The 18,212-nt window shown below is 46.6% G+C and overlaps 2 protein-coding genes across 5 annotated transcripts in view; both read right to left on the bottom strand.

Moving 5' to 3' along the window:
- Positions 1–199: 199 nt before the first annotated feature.
- On the bottom strand, positions 200–5,348 carry HRCT1 (histidine rich carboxyl terminus 1). Its single transcript, XM_019454543.2, has 2 exons — positions 4,758–5,348; positions 200–312 (listed from the first exon to the last, which is right to left on the bottom strand). The coding sequence occupies exon 1, from the start codon at positions 5,171–5,173 to the stop codon at positions 4,832–4,834; it is 342 nt and encodes a 113-aa protein (XP_019310088.2). The 5' UTR covers positions 5,174–5,348; the 3' UTR covers positions 200–312; positions 4,758–4,831.
- The window catches only part of TMEM8B (transmembrane protein 8B), a 68,666-nt gene continuing 50,656 nt past the window's right edge, over positions 203–18,212 (bottom strand). For 3 of the 4 annotated variants that reach the window (XR_002081457.2, XR_002081459.2, XR_002081461.2), the window contains exon 15: positions 203–312. The gene's annotated coding sequence lies outside the window, so the exon portion shown is untranslated. The remainder of the gene's footprint in view (positions 313–18,212) is intronic. The other variant, XR_002081458.2, reaches the window with a different exon arrangement.

Raw genomic sequence — 18,212 nt, 5'->3', positions numbered from 1 at the left:
ACGTGGCAGATGACCGGCTGAGCCCTAGCTCCCCATCCAAAACAGGGTGCCCTTGGTGGTGGCAGGCACTCTGCCCTTCCAGCCGCTCTCCTTGTGGTCTCCTAAGCGGATGCTGGTCTGAGGCCCTGGGTCACGGCCCTTCTGGGCCATGGGGCACCCCGCATGGTGCTACTCAGACCTCGGTGGGTCTCTGTTATTGTTTTCTAAGCCTCTGGTCTGGATTCCAAGAACCGTGGTCAACTCCGCTGGCGACTTCTGGAAGAAGAGCTGTCCTGAAAGATGTGAGCACAAGACTTCCTGGACTTGGAGGGGCTGGAAAGAAGGAACAGAAGACTTCGCTCAGAGGGAACATTGCCAACCCTGCCCCCTGGTGACGCCTACAGATTTCAAGAGAGTTTGTCTTCTCAGACAAAAGACAAGATACTCCGCCTCCTGGGGACCCCGGATGAGCCTGGGCTCCGCCCCTAGAAGAACCTTGGGCCAGTCCTTGAATCAGCCTATCCGATGCCTCCTGAGCTCCTGGACCTGAGCAGGGGCAGGAACACAGGTGGGGAGGAAGGCTCTGTGCCAGGTCGGGGCGGAGGCACTGCCAGGTCGCCACAAGGGCCGTGGGGCCTTTGGCAGGGGGCTGTGGTCCCTTTCACTTGGCATCCTTATCTGCATGGGGTGGGAGAGCGCTTTCTAGATAGGGCAGGATCCAAACCCCTTCAGTGATTCACTATGGGGCTCCTTCACCCTGTGGTTCCTGTTCCAGGAGAAGCCGTCTTCTGCATGGCCTCCCCCCTCCCCAACCCTCCTTGCTGCCTGCTCACACTCGGATGCTGTGAAAACTTACCCTGGGCTTCTCCAAGCGACAGAGCCGGCAGTGGTGCCATGGCCTCCTGACCTGGGGGCCACCCCAGGGGCCAGGCCACGGCACACTCATCCCTGGGCGCTGCAGCCTTGGTCCTGCTTGGGACAAGGCTCCGAGATGTCTGAGCAGCTCTGAGAACTTCCTGGATTCCTTCCTCCAATTGTGAGTGTGGGCCCAGGACCTGCACAGCTGCCTGCCCCCTCCGTGACTGCACTTACCCCACCCCCCCACACACCCACACCATTGCAGCCCGACGAGGCAGGCTCTCCACTTAGTCCATCCAGGTGAGGGGCCAGCCGGGCCAGGCCACCCAGGAAGTCTGCCAGAAGGGCTGCCTCCTGACCGCCACCCGGTCCCGGCTCTTCCACAGCTAACCACCTAGGACGACCCCACTTCCAGAAAGGAGGCTGGATTGCCGGTCCCACTTGACCCAAACTCTGAGAAACAGAGCAGTGAGGAACAATGCTTCCAGGTACCAGGCACAGGGTTTCTTGAGAGTTCTCCAAGGCCCCAGTGAATTTTCTTTAGTACCAGTTTTAGGAAGTTGCTAAGTGCAGGATGAGAGAGCAACTATTTGGACTAAATGAGGCCTGTCATGTTCTCACTCTTCCCTTTTCCAGGATGAGCTCCGGGCTCTTCCTCTGCATGAACAGCATTGGGCAAGCCGGGCCCATGGCAAACCTGGACACCTCAGATTATTTGTGTTAAGTAGGGCAGCCAGAGCAGAAAGGAAACACGATGCGCCAGTCTGGGGCACATGGTTTCAGACTGAATCACCAAAATCAACTCGCCAGTTCAGGAGACAGAGGGCACCAGAGGAATCCGGTTTCAAACTGAATTATTTGTTTCTTTGAATTCTCGTTTGCCTGTTCTTTGTGGACGCATGTAGTTGGAGGCCACCCATTGTAGATGTGTGTTTTTCAGCATTTTAAAACTGGAATAAAGGACAATTGCTCAGCCCTCTTGTCTTCTGCCTTGGATGGGTTTCCTTATCTGTTTCTGAGATTGGGGCCCCTTCTCTGATTCGCCAGTAAACTAGGCCTTCTGATCCATTCTGACAACAGACATTCAATAGTTGAACACAGGCTGTGTGGCGCAATGAGAGGGCCCCAGGGATATTGTGAGGACAGGTCCAGTCTGCTGCGAAGGCTCCTCAGGGTTGCATATAATGTCACACCCGCAGTCTGCAACATGGAATGACCAACACGGCATCTCAAGCCCAGGGCACAAGGAGCCATCCTTGATGAAGATGGACAGGGTGCACTTACTTTCACCACAATGCCCACTCAGTTCAGGGTCCTTGCCTTCAACTATCCCCCAACAGCCCTGTCCCGTGATTTAAGTGGCAGCAGCATTATCAGGCGAGTTGGAAAGATCAAGACAGCCATACATGTTTACTACTGCTCAGAGACGTTTGTGCTAAGGGCTTTTTTCTGGGTATCTTCTCCTCTTGTGACTTTGTAATCCTGTGATATACAGCCCCTGACCATGGACCCCAGATGCCGTGGGACTTCCCAAGATAACTACCATTTAGATACATATGTGTCGCCCACAGCTACCATCATCAACTGATCAGAAAAAGACACATCCCTTACTTTCCCTTACATTAGAAGGGCAAAGATGATGGCAGACATCCTAAAGCAGAGAGAATAGAGCTCCCCCAGAGACTCCAGGCCACATTTAGGAAAGGCAGGCCATCCGAGACTGACACAGGGCTACATAAAGAGATGAGGGAGGAGAGGGGACGTCCAAGCCAGCAGGCCCACCCATGTCCATCTGTTAAATGTTTCCCACTTTTCAGGCCCCCAACACTGGGGATGGAGGGGGAGCACAGGCCCCCTCAGCAAGGGCCCCAGGAGCTCAGAGGCCTAATCCCCTCAAGGTCCTACTGCCATACTTGGTGTCCCTCAAGCCCCAAACTTCTGGCAGCGGTTATTCTGATCATATTTACTTTCCCAGAGAGCATGACGTTCTGAGAATTTTTCCTGAGCATCTGTTGTGTGGGCTGGTTCTGCACTGGGGGCAGGGAGCCCTCAAAGTTTCTTAGATGCATGAGGGCAGGGGCCCTTGAATCCTGCCATAAATCTCTGGGGAAGAGACAGATGTGTTCAGTGTTCCACCAGAAATATAAAAATAAATATGAATAACAAATTGGAAACCCATAGGAGGGAGCAACAAATTCTTCTTGGGCAAAGACACAGAGAGGGGAAAGTACGAGGTGTTTTCTGGGGCCAATGACCAGAGCAGTGTGGATAGGACAAAAGGAGCAAGGGACAGGGACCAGATCAGGGGCCTTTAATAACCAACCAGGAGGCAGGGACTTCACCCCTAGGGCTATAAAGGAGTTTCGGCAGATCCTACAGGCCACGGTGCAGAGATGCTTCAAAAAGGGACAGGGCTGGACGTGGGCAGGAGTCCAGATTGGCGGGGTCGGGGGAGGACAAGCTAGGACAGACTCGGGAATGCTGGAGGGGAGGCAGATTTGAAGGACACTGCAGAGATAAAATCAGCAGTACGTGGTGACCCGTGACCTACTTTCCCAGCCCAGAAACCTAGCACGGCTGTCAGTGTGGATTTGCCTCCCTCTCCCCCTTACACCTCCAACCCTCACAGAGAATCCACCAGGAACTAGAAAAGAAACAGGATGTTCTGTTCCAATGAGTCACCAGGCCCCTGACTTTCTGGCCCGTTCTCGAGCCCCTCCCCACCACCTCTCCTGGCCCCTAAGGCTCTCCTCTCTCTGCTTCCCACCCAAACCCAGGCTGAAGGCCTCAGGACAAGATTTCCTTCCTCCCTGTGGAATTGTGCCAGCTATTCATGGGGTATGCGGAACATGCCTCCAGACTTTGGCAAGAAGAGGTCTCTGCTATCGATCCATTTTAGGGAAGAGGAAACTGAGATCCTGGGGAGACAAGCACTCTCCCAAGGCCACCCAGCACCACCTCCTCCAGTTTAAAGAACCTCCCAGCCCCTCTGCTATACACAGGCACCAGTGGGTCCGGGAGCTGGAGCCTCAAGGCTTGGATAAGAAACCCTGATCGAGTTATCAAGGACACACTGAATTCAACACAGCTCACAGACTGGGGCTTCTGCAGGTCCCAGGGTTCAGTCTGCCCTGGAGATGCACTGGAAAGAGCACTGGAGAAAGAGCCCTTGGTGACCAGGCTGGGTGAGCGTGGCCTCACCCCTCTTCTCTGAGCCCCTGGACTGTCCCACAGAAGCCCAAAGCCCCCCTGGTACACAGAGAGCCCTCTCTAGGCAGGGCTGCGTGCAAACCCCACGTCCTCCCTCAGAGCTTAGGCCCCAAGCTTTTCTCTCCTACTGCCCTTGGAGCACCACAGGGCCTGCCCAGTTTCCCCCAGGGCACGGCCAGCCCTCAAGCAGCAGGCAGAAGCTGCCCGTGCCAGGCACTCACTTCTCATCAGAGAAGGATGTTCCCAGGGCATTGCAGACACATGCCTGGCGGCTCGATCCTTCTCTCCCACTCGAGCTGTACGATCAAGAGCCTCTTCACAAAAGCTTCCTCGTAGTTTTTATTTTCTTGTATTAAGGCACCAGTGAATTGACCTTGCAGCCTCATACTGTCTTCTCCAAACACAAGCATTGCTGTCCCCTCCCAGCTACGCCCCTGGCCAGGGCCTGAGTAAATCAGAGGACAGCACTTCAGAGAGCACGGTACATCCTCTGTGCATCCACATGCACTGGTGTCCCCTGGGAGTTACAGTCACAGGCAGGGTCCATCCCCAAAGGACCATCTCTGCTCTCAACTTGTTATCTTCCAGTGTGCGCAGGGCCACCCCTGTGCTCCTCGCTTCTCTCCTTATAGTACCCTGGGGGGGCGGGGGGGGGGGGTAGTATGCAAAAGAAGCCAAGCAGGACCCAGGGCACAGTACTCAGTGTTTACCACAGAGAGGCGCCCTTCTGCACAGGAGCATGGGGGTCCACGGGAGGGCAGGCAGTGGCTGCCATTCACAGGCGTCAGTGGTGGCCTCGGTGGGCATGGAGGTGGGCTTGGTGGTGGGCTTGGTGGTAGAGGTGTCGGTGGAGGCGATGGTGGTGGAGGCCCACGTGGTGCGTGTGAGACACGTGGCCAGGATGACGGAAACAGTGAGTGTGCCCCAGGTGGCCCCTGCCCGGGAGGAGCCAAGGCTGGGCCCACCGGACTCGGTTTCTCCTCGCAGCCGGGCGGTTCCTCTCCACATCATGGTCCCGCTGTCCGTGGTACAGGCAGGTGGCCAGCAGCAGCACCAAGAGCAGAAGAGCCATGGCAATGCCTGTGATCAAGCCCGCGAGGGTCGTGCTTCCCAGGAGGCCTAGCATCTGGAAGCTGGACAGTCCTTCCTCTCGGCAGCTCCCTGCTGCTGCCTCCCCTTCGGCGGCCTCTGCTCAGCCCTCACACTCACTGGACTTTGTTGCCTCAGCTCCTGCGGTCTGGAGAGCAGCCAGGGAATGTGGGTGCCGCCTCTTTGGGCTGGAGCTGCCCGCCAAGTAAGAGGCCAGGCGACTGTTAACTCTGGGGAGGTCCATGGGGAGGCTGGGTGGGGACAGAGGAACTGTCAGGAGGGGCTGTGGAAGGAAGAACCCTGAGGCTGAAGACAAGAGGTCCCGGCCCCCCCATGCCTGTCACATGGCCAAGTGACCAAACCGGCCCCTTCCCCTCCCTGGCCTCCGCTCCCTCCTCTTTTAGACAGGACAGCATAGCAAGTAAGAACATAGGTTCTGGAACAACACAACGCACTAGTTCTATGACTATACACAAGTTACTTGACCTCTTTGTGCCTCCGTTTCCTCATCTGTAAGATGGCTAATAAGAGTAACTTTCTGGGGCACCTGAGCGGCTCGGTCGGTTGAGGCTCTTGCCTTTGGCCCAGGTCATGATCCCAGGGTCATGGGATTGAGCCCCAAGTCAGGCTCTGTGCTGAGTGTGGAGTCTGCTTGAGACTCTCTCTCCCTCTGCCCCTCTCTCCTGCTTATGTTCTCTTGCACTCTCTCTCTCTCTCTCAGATTAAAAAAGAAAAGAAAGAAAAAGAGTACCTTCCCCCATACATATGGTTTTCTAAGGATTTGAGCAGTTAAGATTATAAAGCACTTAAACCAGTCCCTGACACATGTTTGCCATCAATATCGCAGTGGAGTTTGGGCTGGGGAGACCTCAGCATTTGAGCGCCTCTGGCTCTCTGTCCTGCTGCTGGAGTCCTCCAGGACAGGGGCGGGCCCTGTGCAATGAATTGTCCTGTACTTCCAGAGCTCAGTGAGGCACTGCGGGCAGATTCATCATTGAGAGAGCCAGACGCTGTCTCTAGGTCCTCAGTACCCAGTCTGGGAGTTACCCATGCTGCAGGAGGCAGGGAGGGGGCTGCTGAGCTCAGAAAGGCCAGGCGCCATCCCAGCCTCCTGGTTCCCCATTCAACAGTCTTGACTGGCCATAAATGGCAGGCTTCTGGCTCCGTCCCATACCTTCTGAGCAGCAGAAGTGACATACCATTCCTTACTGGTGGAGAATTTACAGAGCAGGCCGGACCTGAACAGCCGCAGACTCCCCTACCCCTCCTGGTCCCAAATCCCCTCTGTTCATCCTAAACAAGTACTGTCCATTTGGCTCACGTGCCTCAGGGCTGGGCACCCGCTATCTCCCTGGGGAGCCCTTTCTGCTGTGGGTTTGTCAAGCTGTCCTCAAAGCTCCTTTTCACATGAGGCTCTCTGTCTCACCCTATGAGACCACAGATGTCCAGGGACCCTCCACAGTGAGCGCCCCCACCGTTTCTATCCTTCCCTGCTGTGTGCTCATCTCTCTACCACCTGGAGGAGTGTTTTCAGCAGCCAGCCTCTGTGTGACCTTACACAAGCCCGTCCCCTGACCCAGCCCGGTTCCTCCTCTGGAAAAGTTCCAAGGCAAAAGGTGACCTCCGGGGACTTTCCCTCTCAGACCTCAATGAGATGAGCTCTCTCAGGGAGGCCTCAAACCCTTAGTGAAAACCCTCTCTGGATGAAAACGTCAAACATTCCCTTCAACCAAATTGGGCTCAGGGGGCAGCAGGTCTAATGAGTCCTGTGGCTTTTGCCCTCAGAGTGAAAGCCAATTCAACTTTTAATGATGCTGGAGTGAGAGCTCCTTCCTATGGCTTCCAGGGCCCTGGGGGCCCAGCTGCCTTCCCTCAGGGCCTATTAAGGAAGGAAGTCTGCTGGAAGGAGGAGGAGGAAGGCAACAGAACTTTCTCCTTCTCTAAGGAGATTCCCACTCCACACCAGCCACAGATGGGGCAGGACCCTGCAAACTGCAGACATGCAGAGCTTCAGTCAGCACAAAGCACTCTTGGAATCACCCAGACCCAGCCCTCACTGAGAGTTAGAGAAATTGAGGCCAGAGAAGGGAAGGGACTTGCTTAAGTTTTCCCAGCTTTGTGGGCTATTCTGTACAGCAGGTAATCAAGACAGCACTATTCCTAGAGTGAGGGGGGCATCCAGAGTGAGAGTCTGAGATCAGCTGGTGATCTTCTACAGAGATAACCGGGAAAGGGCTATACAGATGTGAATGAATCTGAACTCCCCACCTCTCTATCTCTCTCTCTCTTTCTCTCTCTCTCCCTCCCTCCCTCCCTCACTCTCTCACACACACACGTGACATTTGTTTTCTTAAGTGCAGGGTCACTTCCCATCTGGACAGAAGATAGGATCCCAGAGTGGGTGTTTGATTAGATGCTGAGCACTCGGGGGAAGGTATAGAGACCACAGTCCTCTGGGACTGCAGAAGTAACTGAGACCTTCTTGGAGTCCCAACTGAACACAAGGGTTTGCAGGGCTGATGGCTTTAGAGGAACGTGAGACTGTGTCAGAAAAGCTCTTGTGTAGCACTATGGTTGTATTTCTCTCATGGGGTTTGGACTTCTGCACCCTGCACAAGCTACCTTCCTAGCTGAGGGACTGGAGTTTCAGACTATACAGCTGAAAGATCAGCCTTTTGGAGTTCCTATCATTTAGCTTCATGCCCATTCTTTCCAGAGTGCACAGATTTATGCATTCACTCACATATCTGTGCACCCTTGTAAATTGCTCTGTAGGTAAACTCATGCACCGAGAATTGTGTGTGTACACATACTCAGGCACATATTCATGCACATATTCATGAGTGCATACAAGTTCCATACAAGCTCACAAACTCCTGCGTGTACAAGATACAAGTGGTTCTTGGCTGTCCCAAGAGAGCAACCATTGTTTTCAGCGCTTGGTAGCACCACCTAGTGGTGAAACTGTAAAAAAATCAGTTTTGTATTCTGATCTTTGTTTATAGATCATAATTTGAATCCATTTACTTAACTCCTCTCTGTTCCAGATTCTGGTCTGGAAATTTTAAGGAATTTCCACAAGATATAGTACAAATGAAACCATATTGATGGAGGCACTGACTAAGGAAGGGTGTCTCTGGGAGGTAATGAAGGTTATGCCCCAGCAGAGCCTCTCCTAAGACCTATGATAGACAGCCAAGACTAGGAATGAGGGTGAGGTGGGCACTGGCAAAAAACAAGTTGAGTGACTTTAGGTATTGCACGAGTGGCTGCTCTCAGAAGAAAGGCCAAGACTCAGCTCATCTTTTGTTCTGCACAAAAAGCAGGGATATTGGCCAGCATGTTCCTAACTTGGCTTGCTCGTGCCAGTTAGAGAAGGGAGATACTCCTCTGCCTAACCGTGGGTGGCCTTAGTAAATACTGAAAAGAAGTTGCCAAGAACAGCAGCAAACCTTTCTCCTCTTCTCAGGAGCTCTCCCTGCCCTAATCATGGTCAAGTAGACCACCCCCAACCCCAATCTAAAAAACTAAATCATAAACAACCAGGCTCTTTTTTCTTCTTTCTCCATTTGCCTTACACCAACATGCTTGAAAATAAGCTACAGAATTTTTATAGAACTATTTCAATTACAATACCAAACAAACATCAGTCTAGGTCCCTCTTTAAAGCAAGCAAATAGGGTCACCTGGGTGGCTCAGTCAGACAAGCATCCGACTCTTGATTTTGGCTCAGGTCATGATCTCACAGTTTGTGGGGATCAAGCCCTATGTCTCACTAATAGTGCAGAGCCTGCTTGGGATTCTCTCTCTTCCTCTCTCTCTGCCCCTGCCCCACTCACATGTATGCGCACTCTCTCTCTCAAAATAAATAAACTTTAAAAATAAATGAATAAATAAAGTGAGCAAATAGAGAAAATTGCTAGATATATGAAAAAAGATATCAAGTATTGTACCTTATTACCAAGGTTACTAGAATCTAAAAAATGGAGAAATAGTAAAATCCCAAAATTTATATTCTAAATAATATTCAAAAGCCAATCCATACATGAATTTGGGAAAATACTCAAAGCAGGAAATTTACTCTCAGATTAAAAATCAAATCAGGAAAGATTGCTTTGAGAACCATCCTCATAAGTCTCAGGGGAAAAAAAGGAATAAAGAGAGAAAGAGAGGGAAGAAATGGCCAGGAAATCAAATATGCTTATATAGCAGACATTCTAGAAGTAGAGAACAGAGCCCATGGAGAAATGATCATTAAAGAAATAAAGAAGGGCACCTGGGTGGCTCAGTTGGTTAAGCATCCAACTCTTGATTTTGGCTCAGGTCATGTTCTCACAGTTCATGAGTATGAGCCCTGCGTCGAACTCTGTGCTGACAGTGCAGAGCCTTCTTGGGATTCTCTCTCTCTCCCTCTCTCTCCGTCCCTCCCCCCATCCCCTCTCAAGATAAATAAACTTAAAAAAAACTTCCCTGAGCTGAAGAATTCCATCTTTAGATGAAAAGTTACTCTGAGTACTAGGCAGACTATTTGAAGAAGCCAGAGCAAGCCATCTAGGTACACCCAGGTGAAATTTTGACATAATAAATGTGATGTAAAAAATATATATAAAGGAACTCAAATGTTACAGTCATTATGTAAATAGTCTGGCAGTTTCTTACAAAACTAAACACATGTTACCATATGATCCAGCAATCACACCTCTTGGTATTAACACAAAGTAATTTAAAACTTATGTTCACACAAAACCTGCATACAGATGTTTATAGCAGCTTTATTCTTTTTTTTGTGTTTATTTATTTTCGAGAGAGAGCACAAGCAGGTGGAGGGGCAGAGAGAGAGATGGAGACACAGAATCTGAAGGCAGCTGCAGGCTCTGAGACAGCTCAGAGCCCGACACAGGACTCAAACCCACAAACTATAAGATCATGATCTGATATGAAGTTGGATGCTTGGCTGACTGAGCCACCCAGGCACCCCAGCAACTTTATTCTTAATTGCCAAAACTTAGAAGCAACCAAGATGTCCTTCAGTAGGTGAATGAATAAGTAAACTAAGGTATATTGAAACAGTGGACTATTATTCAGCACTAAGAAGAAATAAGCTATCAAGCCATTAAAAGACACGGAGGAAATCTTAAATGCATTTTAGTAAGAGAAAGAAGACAATCTGAAAAGGCCACATACTGTATGATTCCAACTATATGATATTCTGGAAAAGGCCAAACTATGGAGACAAAAGAATCAGTGGCTGCCAGCAGCTAGAGAGGAGAGAGGAATGAATAGGCGGAGCACAGAGGCAACAGTGCCATTGCCAGTGTTTAGGGCAGTGAAACTATTTCGCAGGCACTATCCTGGTGGGTACATGTCATTATACATCAGGAAAGCCCTTACAATGTACAACACCAAGAGTTAACCCTAATGTAGACTATGTACTTTGGGTGACTCTGATATATGGATGCAGGTTCATTGATTATAACAAATGTACCACCATGGTGCCAAATGTTGACAGTGGTGAAGTCTGTGCATATGTGGAGACAGGAAGTATGTGGGAGATTTCTGTACATTCCACTCAGTTTTGCTGTGCACCTAAAACTGCTCTAAAAAAAATAGTCTATTTTAAAAAAGGGAAAGGAGGGGCGCCTGGGTGGCTCAGTTAAGTGTCCGACTTTGCCGCAGGTCATGATCTCATGGTTTGTGAGTTCGAGCCCCACGTTGGGCTCTGTGCTGACAGCTCAGAGCCTGGAGCCTGCTTCTGATTCGGTGTCTCCCTCTCTCTCCCTGCCCCCTCCCTTTCTCACACTCTGGCTCTCTCTCTCTCTCTCTCAAAAATAAATAAACATTAAAAAAAATTTAATAAAAAAAATGATCCTACAAATAACAGGAGCTGTTCAAACTGTCTCAAAGAATAGAGAAAGAAACTTTCCTTTTTTAATCTATAAAATTTACTTTAGGGGCGCCTGGGTGGCTCAGTCGGTTGGGCGTCCGACTTCGGCTCAGGTCATGATCTCACGGTTCGTGAGTTCGAGCCCCGCGTTGGGCTCTGTGCTGACAGCTCAGAGCCTGGAGCCTGTTTCGGATTCTGTGTCTCCCTCTCTCTCTCTGCCCCTTCCCTGATCATGCTGTGTCTCTCTCTGTCTCAAAAATAAATAAACATTAAAAAATTAAAGAAAGAAAGAAAGAAAGAAAGAAAGAAAGAAAGAAAGAAAGAAAAGAGCCAGCTCATTTTGAAAAAAAAAAAATTTACTTTATAAAACTAGCATAATAATCCTGATACCAGGGGCGCCTGGGTGGCTCAGTCAGTTGAACGTCCAACTTCGACTCAGGTCATGATCTCACAGCTCATGAGTTTGAGCCCCACGTCAGGCTCTGTGCTAACAGCTCAGGACCTGGAGCCTGCTTCTGCTTCTGTGTCTCCCTCTCTCTCTGCCTCTCCCCCACTCAACACTCTGTCTCTCTCTCTCTCAAAAATAAATAAACATTAAAAAAATTTTTTTAATAATCCTGATACCAACCCTGACAACTATAGCATGAAAACACTATAGACAAATATCAAAATTCTAAAAAATGAATACCATGTTTGTATCCCTAGCAGAATACTGAAAGACTAATACTCCATAAGCAAATACAGTTTATTCTAGGAATGTGAGGGTGGTTTGATATTTTTAGAAATCTATTGTTGTAATTAATTATATAAATAGTGTAAAAGGAGTAAAACCATACAATCACCTCAATAGATGGCAGAAAGACATTTGATAAAATTCACTATTCATTCCTGATAAATATACAAATGAACAAAAAAATAGAAGTGTAGTATTAGAAGGATACTCTCTTAATATGATTAAAAAGAAAAATATCTCAAACCAGTAGCCAACATCATGACTGTTGGTAAAAAAAAAAACACAGATGTTCTCATGAAAATCAGAAATAATTAAGAATGTTCACACTCACAAACTGAGGGTTGATGGGGGGTGGGAGGGAGGGGGGTGATGGGTATTGAGGAGGGCACCTTTTGGGATGAGCACTGGGTGTTGTATGGAAACCAATTTGACAATAAATTTCATATATTGAAAAATAAATAAATAAAATAAAATAAAAAAAGAATGTTCACACTCACCACTTTAAAAAAATTACTTTTATTTTTAATTTATTTGTATCTATTTATTATTATTTTGAGAGAAAGAGAGAGCATACACACACACAGGCAGGGGAGGAGCAAAGGGAGAGGGAGGGAGAGAATCTTAATCAGGCTCCATACACAGCATGGAGTCCAACTTGGAACTCAATCTCATGAACCAACCATGAGATCATGACCTGAGCCAAAAATCAAGAGTGGGACGCTGCTGAACTGACTGAGCCACCCAGGTGCTCCTATGCTCTTTTTTAACTGTGTTAAGTAAAAGTGGTAAGAGAAACATCTGGGTGGCTCAGTCAGTTCAGCGTCTGACTCTTGATTTTGGCTCAGGTCATGATCTCCCAGTTGGTTCATAAGATCAAGCCCCGTGTAGGCTCTGTGCTGACAGCACGAAGCCAGCTTGGGATTCTCTCTCCCTCTCTCTCTGCCCCTCCCCCTACTCACACACTCTCTCTCCCTCAAAATAAATAAATAAACATTTTATTAAAAAAAAAAAAGAGCATAAGGGTGCCTGGGTGGCTCAGTTGGTTAAGCGTCTGACTTTGGCTCAGGTCATGATCTCATGATTCATGAGTTTAAGCCCCACATGGGGCTCTCTGCTGTCAGCACAGAGGCAGGAGCCTCAGGTCCTTTGCCCCTCCCCTGCTCTCTCTCTCTCTCAAAAATAAATAAACATTTAAAAAATAAAATAAAATAAATTTTAAAAAGAGCATAAAATAAAAGGCAGAGATCATGAATTATATAATTGCATACCTAGAAAATTTAAATGATTTTGCTAAAAACTATTCACAAATAAGAGGTTAATAAATAAGATTATTTAAAAATAAAAATACAGGGACACCTGGGTAGCTCAGTTGGTTAAGGGTTCGACTTTGGCTCAGGTCATGATCTCGCAGTTCACGAATTCGAGCCCACGTCCGGCTCTGGGCTGACAGCTCAGAGCTTAGAGCCTCCTTCGGATTCTGTGTGTCCCTCTCTCTCTGTCCCTCCCTCATTTGTACTCTGTCTCTCTCTCTCTCTCTCAAAAATAAACAAAACATTTTTTAAAAAGGAATAAATTAAGCAAGAATACTAATGGTGGGGCAAGGAAGAAATGAAACATTCTGCTGAGGAAGGAAATATGTGAGCTTCTTCCTAGGAAGCCCAGGGTATCTGTCTGAAGAAGAATCTGAATTATTACAGAAAGAATACAAAGAAAAGGAATTAATGGGCAATCTTTGACATTCAAAACGGCCCTTTTCCTTGTAAGTCAAGCCATTATTTGGAGAAGGTTTTCTAAGTTCCTTTTTCTCCCCCTTTCAACCTATTGAATCAGGAATCAAGCTGAGGACCCAGGCCACGGAGGTCCCCCACATTGTAGAAAGCTACCCACTTCCACACATGACAGCCGAGTAGCAGAGGTTTGAAGCTCTAAGGTAGATGGGAGCCGTGATATCCAGGGCCAGGGGAATACTGGTCTCTTCTGGCCCCACGTGGTGATGGAAAAGAGAAAAGAGACAGAAGGAGGAGGAATGAAGTATGAAATATGTGAGGTAGCCCCCAGGGAGTTCCAAAAATAAGTGGTGAGACTGTGGGAAGATGGGGTTAGAGATGAGTATATGGAAACACTGACATTACTTGAAAGGAAAATACAGTCTACAAAATCTGGGAACATAAAAATGTGACCTTATCTGTGCGTATAGGGCAGTTAGCGCTGGGAATGTTTGCGTTGTAACCCTAAATATATGCACAGACAAGTCTGGAGAGCTATACAATGTGATGTTAACAGTGCTTCTCTCTGAGTGCTGAGGTTACCAGTGATTGATTTTTATTCTGGCAATCTATATTTTTTAAATTTCAACAATAAACATCTACCTTGTGTAACAATAAAAGCAACAAAAGTTATAGCTTTAGAAAAAATATTCAGAAACCATGCCCACCCAAATAGAATAGCTCTGAATACCAGCCAAGCGATCTACCTCATTCACCAAAGAGCAGTCAGACTCCAGAATCATAAACTCAATTGGTGCCAGCTTAAATATGCCAAAAAGCGTAAGAAGTATACCAGATTGTCTGTCCTCAGAAATGTGTGGTTGCTGATTAATACAAGGGGAATGCTCTTCCCCAGCTCTCCTGGATGGTATGCCCATGAGCATTTAGACGTGAATGTGCAGATAAACAGTAAATTTTCTTGAGCCTCCGTTTCCCCTTACGCACTATGAGAGAAAGACTGGGGACAGACTGAATCTGTACAGTCTAAGTTTTTTTTCCTTCCTGACTTCTCGAGTCTCTGTAACTTTCTGAAACCACCACTGAAAGATAATTGTGACCCTTAAAATTCTATTCGTTTATTTAACTAATATCTATTTAATCAAGCCCTGAATTCAATGCTAAGGCTAGGGAGAAGAAAGATATAGTCCTTGCCCTCCAGGAGCTTTTTACCTTTAATAGGAGACCGATATAGAAATGATTACAATGTACCAGGTAAATTCTGGGACCTAAGTGTTCACAAGGCCCCAGCAAAGTGCAAAAGAAAGGGCCATTCATAAGTAATAAACTTCTTTCCCTTTTCTCCCCAACCTCCTATTTTAATAATTGCTAAAATAATTATACTTTACAAATTGATCTGACTTGAACCTCCCACAACCCTGTTATTCTCATGTTACATATGAGGCACACAGCCAGGAAGTGGCAGGGCCAGAATTGAGCCCAGGCCTGCCTGCCCCCAAAGTCTACCTCTAACCCAGTCCTGGACTGAGAGATGGAACTGAATGAGACATGATGCCATCCTTGGAAAGAGAAGCCATGTCTTTGAGAATCCACAGGAGAGGAAAAAGAGAATATGGGAGGATAATGGATAGAAAAAGGGAAGAGTCTTTCAAGACTTTTGCCCTAAAAATTTGAAAAACTCCTGATTTAGGCTTATGTAGAACATCCAAAGAGATAATAGATTCCTGAGTGGCTTTCTAACCTATCCTTCACTAAAAAAATAAAAATAAAAATAAAAAAATAGACAATAATAAAAAAAATAAGATGGTTGGATAGATGAATTCATATGTGATAAAGCAAATGTGGCAAATGGTTAACAATAGTTGAAATTAGATTTTAAGTATATGCCTATTCACACTACAGTTTTTATAACCTATATATATATTTGAAAATTTACACACACACACACACACACACACACACACACACAATGTTGTAGGCAGGGGGAAATAAGCAATAGTTGGGCAGGGAAGTAGGAAAATAGAGTTTTCTAGTTCTGTCTCACTTGGTAGCTATTAGCCACATGGCAGTTGAACACATGAAATGTGGCTAGTCTGGGTTGAGAGAGTCTGTATATGTGATATAGACTTCAGATTTCAAAAACTTACACAAAAGAATGGAAAATATCTCATCAATAATTTTTATCCTATTCACAGGTTGAAATAATAATTTTTATGTTGGATTAAATAAGAATATATATTTAAAGTTTATTTTGAGAGAGAGAGAGAGCAGGGGAGGGGCAGAAAGAGAGAGAGAGAGAGAGAGAGAGAGAGAGAGAGAATCGCAAGCAGACTCCATGCTGTCAGCACAGAGCCCTACTCGAGACTTAATCTCACAAACCATGAGATCATGACCTAAGCCGAAATCAAGAGTTGGATGCTTAACCAACTGAGCCACCCAGGTGTCCCTAAAATATATTATTTAAATTAATTTCACCTGCTGCTTTTTACTTTTTTTAAAGCTACACATTTAACTTATGCGTGCACAATGTGTAGCATTTCTACTGAACAGTGTCACCTAGAGCATCCAGTCACCACAGATCCTATTCCTTTGCTCACTCACACCTGCTCTGGATCACATCCTGTGCCAGGGCAGGCAGGGATGAATCATAGTCACAGCCTCAGAGAGCTGAAGGTCTAGGTCCTGGAGACAAGCCAAGACAGACTTGAAAACACTATAGGATTTCAGTATCTAGGTAATCTCTGTAACTTCCTTGCTTATGAGTATCCACATGAAGCCTTTTTTCTTTTTCTTTTTCTTTTTGTTTTAGACTGAGGACAGAATCTTTCTAGAGTACATTTAGAAATATGTGGGGTGTTTGAAGTGGTCAGCATTTGGGGTCAGCATTTCATATGCAAGAACTAGGGAAGGTGAACATTCCACATTGAGGACAGTCCCATACGAGGAAGAAATATCTTGTCCAAAACACCAGTAGTGTACCTGTTGAGAAATCCAGTAGAGGAAGAATGACATACCTGTTTCTACCCTCTGGATAAGGACTCTGAGGCCTGTTAACCAACCCACACTGAGGTAGCACCATTATTTCTGTGGAGGCAAGAACAAGGAGTTTCCTGGGGTACTGAATCTCATAACACAATTCTGTATCTCCTGAAAGGTAGGAAAATGACCCTGGGACAGTTAGGGACACCCAAGGGTTCAGCTCCCAGTAGGAAACCCGTCTGATTATGAAGACTGCCAAAGGCAGTGTTCAATTAGCCCAGCCTAGTTAACCATCTGGGAGCCTGTACCCAGAGCTCAGGGCACCACTCTCCAGCATTAGGCTCTAAAATGCCACAGGGACAGACCACTTCTGGAGGTGGTACCCAGTGAAAATGAGCCATCCCTCTGGTCTGATCTCTGGGGGCCAGAGCTATGGGAGATGAGGAGTGTGGGTGGGTGTGCCACATCACTTCAGCTGAAGGACAAGTCCCCAAACTAGATCCCCAGAAGGCCTTAGCTGAGCAACAGGTAAATATATAAGAACTCAGAGATAGATGAGTATCACTGCTAGCCTGTGAAAGGATCAGAAATCCCTTCCTAGAACAAGGTGCAGTGGTCCAAGCAAGAGATGATAGGTGTATGCATCACAATGGTATCTGGGAGAAAAGCAGGTAGAACAAACTTAAAATATATTATTGAGATGGAAGTAAGACAACTTTCTGACACATCTGATGAGGAGAATTAAGAAGTAGAAGCCAAGTATAAATCTAGGGATCTGGAATGAACAACTGAATAGTAGAACAGGCAGGAATAACTTCTTGAGAAACTGGTCAGTGAAGGGGAGAGGAAAGATGAGGCAGCAGCTGCAGGAGGAAATTATGTCAAAGAAGGTTTTATTTTAAAGGTGCAAGAAGATTGAGCCCTATATTCCATGGGAATCACCAAGGGAGAGAGGTGACTCATGGAATGATGTTTCTGTGAAGGAGAGAGTGATTAGGGTCAGGAATGGGGGTGGAGTGGGATAGTTTGAGATTGATTCTCCGTTTCAGTGCCTGGTGTCATGAGCCATGAGCCTCTAGCCAACTAGATACCTGAAGTGACCCTCCTTAGACCTCATTCCTTTTCCTTTCTGTTAACATTAAAAATTTTTTTAAGCTATGTGCTATTTACTACAAAAGTCTAAAAAGCAGTGATAGAAAAGTTGAAAGCAAAAAGATAGAAAAGATATGTCAAGCAAATACTAAGCAAAAGAAAACTGGTATAATGTTAATAATAGATAAAGTAAATTTTAGGGCAGAAAAAATTCTAGAGATAAACAGGATCCATATACAAACACAAAGGATTATTTTCACCAGCAGGATACACCAATTATAATGTTGCATGCTCCTAATACTCAGTGAAGTGGTACAATAGAGTTTTCTAGTACTGTCTCATATGGTCGCTATTTTAGACTTTACAGAACTTTATAGAACTATAAGGAGAAATTGGTAAATTCACAATGAAGAAAAGGATTCTAACACATATCTTTTCATTATTGAGAGACCAAGCAGACAAAACAATCAGTAAGAATTTAGATTCGAATAAAGTAACTGTGAAGCTTGATAAAATGGACATATATAGAAACACTGCCCTCAGCAGAGAAGACACATTCTTTTCAAGTACACAGATGCTATTGATGAAAAATTGCCAGAAAGTAGGTCGTAAGGCAAGTCTCAACAAATTTTAAAGGATGGGTATCCTACAGACCATATTCTTT

This window comes from Panthera pardus, unplaced genomic scaffold, assembly GCF_024362965.1.
Source record: "Panthera pardus isolate Hobbes unplaced genomic scaffold, ASM2436296v1 HiC_scaffold_20, whole genome shotgun sequence".
NCBI lineage: Eukaryota > Metazoa > Chordata > Mammalia > Carnivora > Felidae > Panthera > Panthera pardus.
The sequence above is the reverse complement of the archived record's forward strand: the minus strand, read 5'-3'. Positions and strand labels throughout refer to the sequence as shown.

Bases quoted from the DNA above. Each gene is read 5' to 3' on its own strand.
- HRCT1 (XM_019454543.2), bottom strand. From the start codon at position 5,173: ATGCTAGGCCTCCTGGGAAGCACGACCCTCGCGGGCTTGATCACAGGC.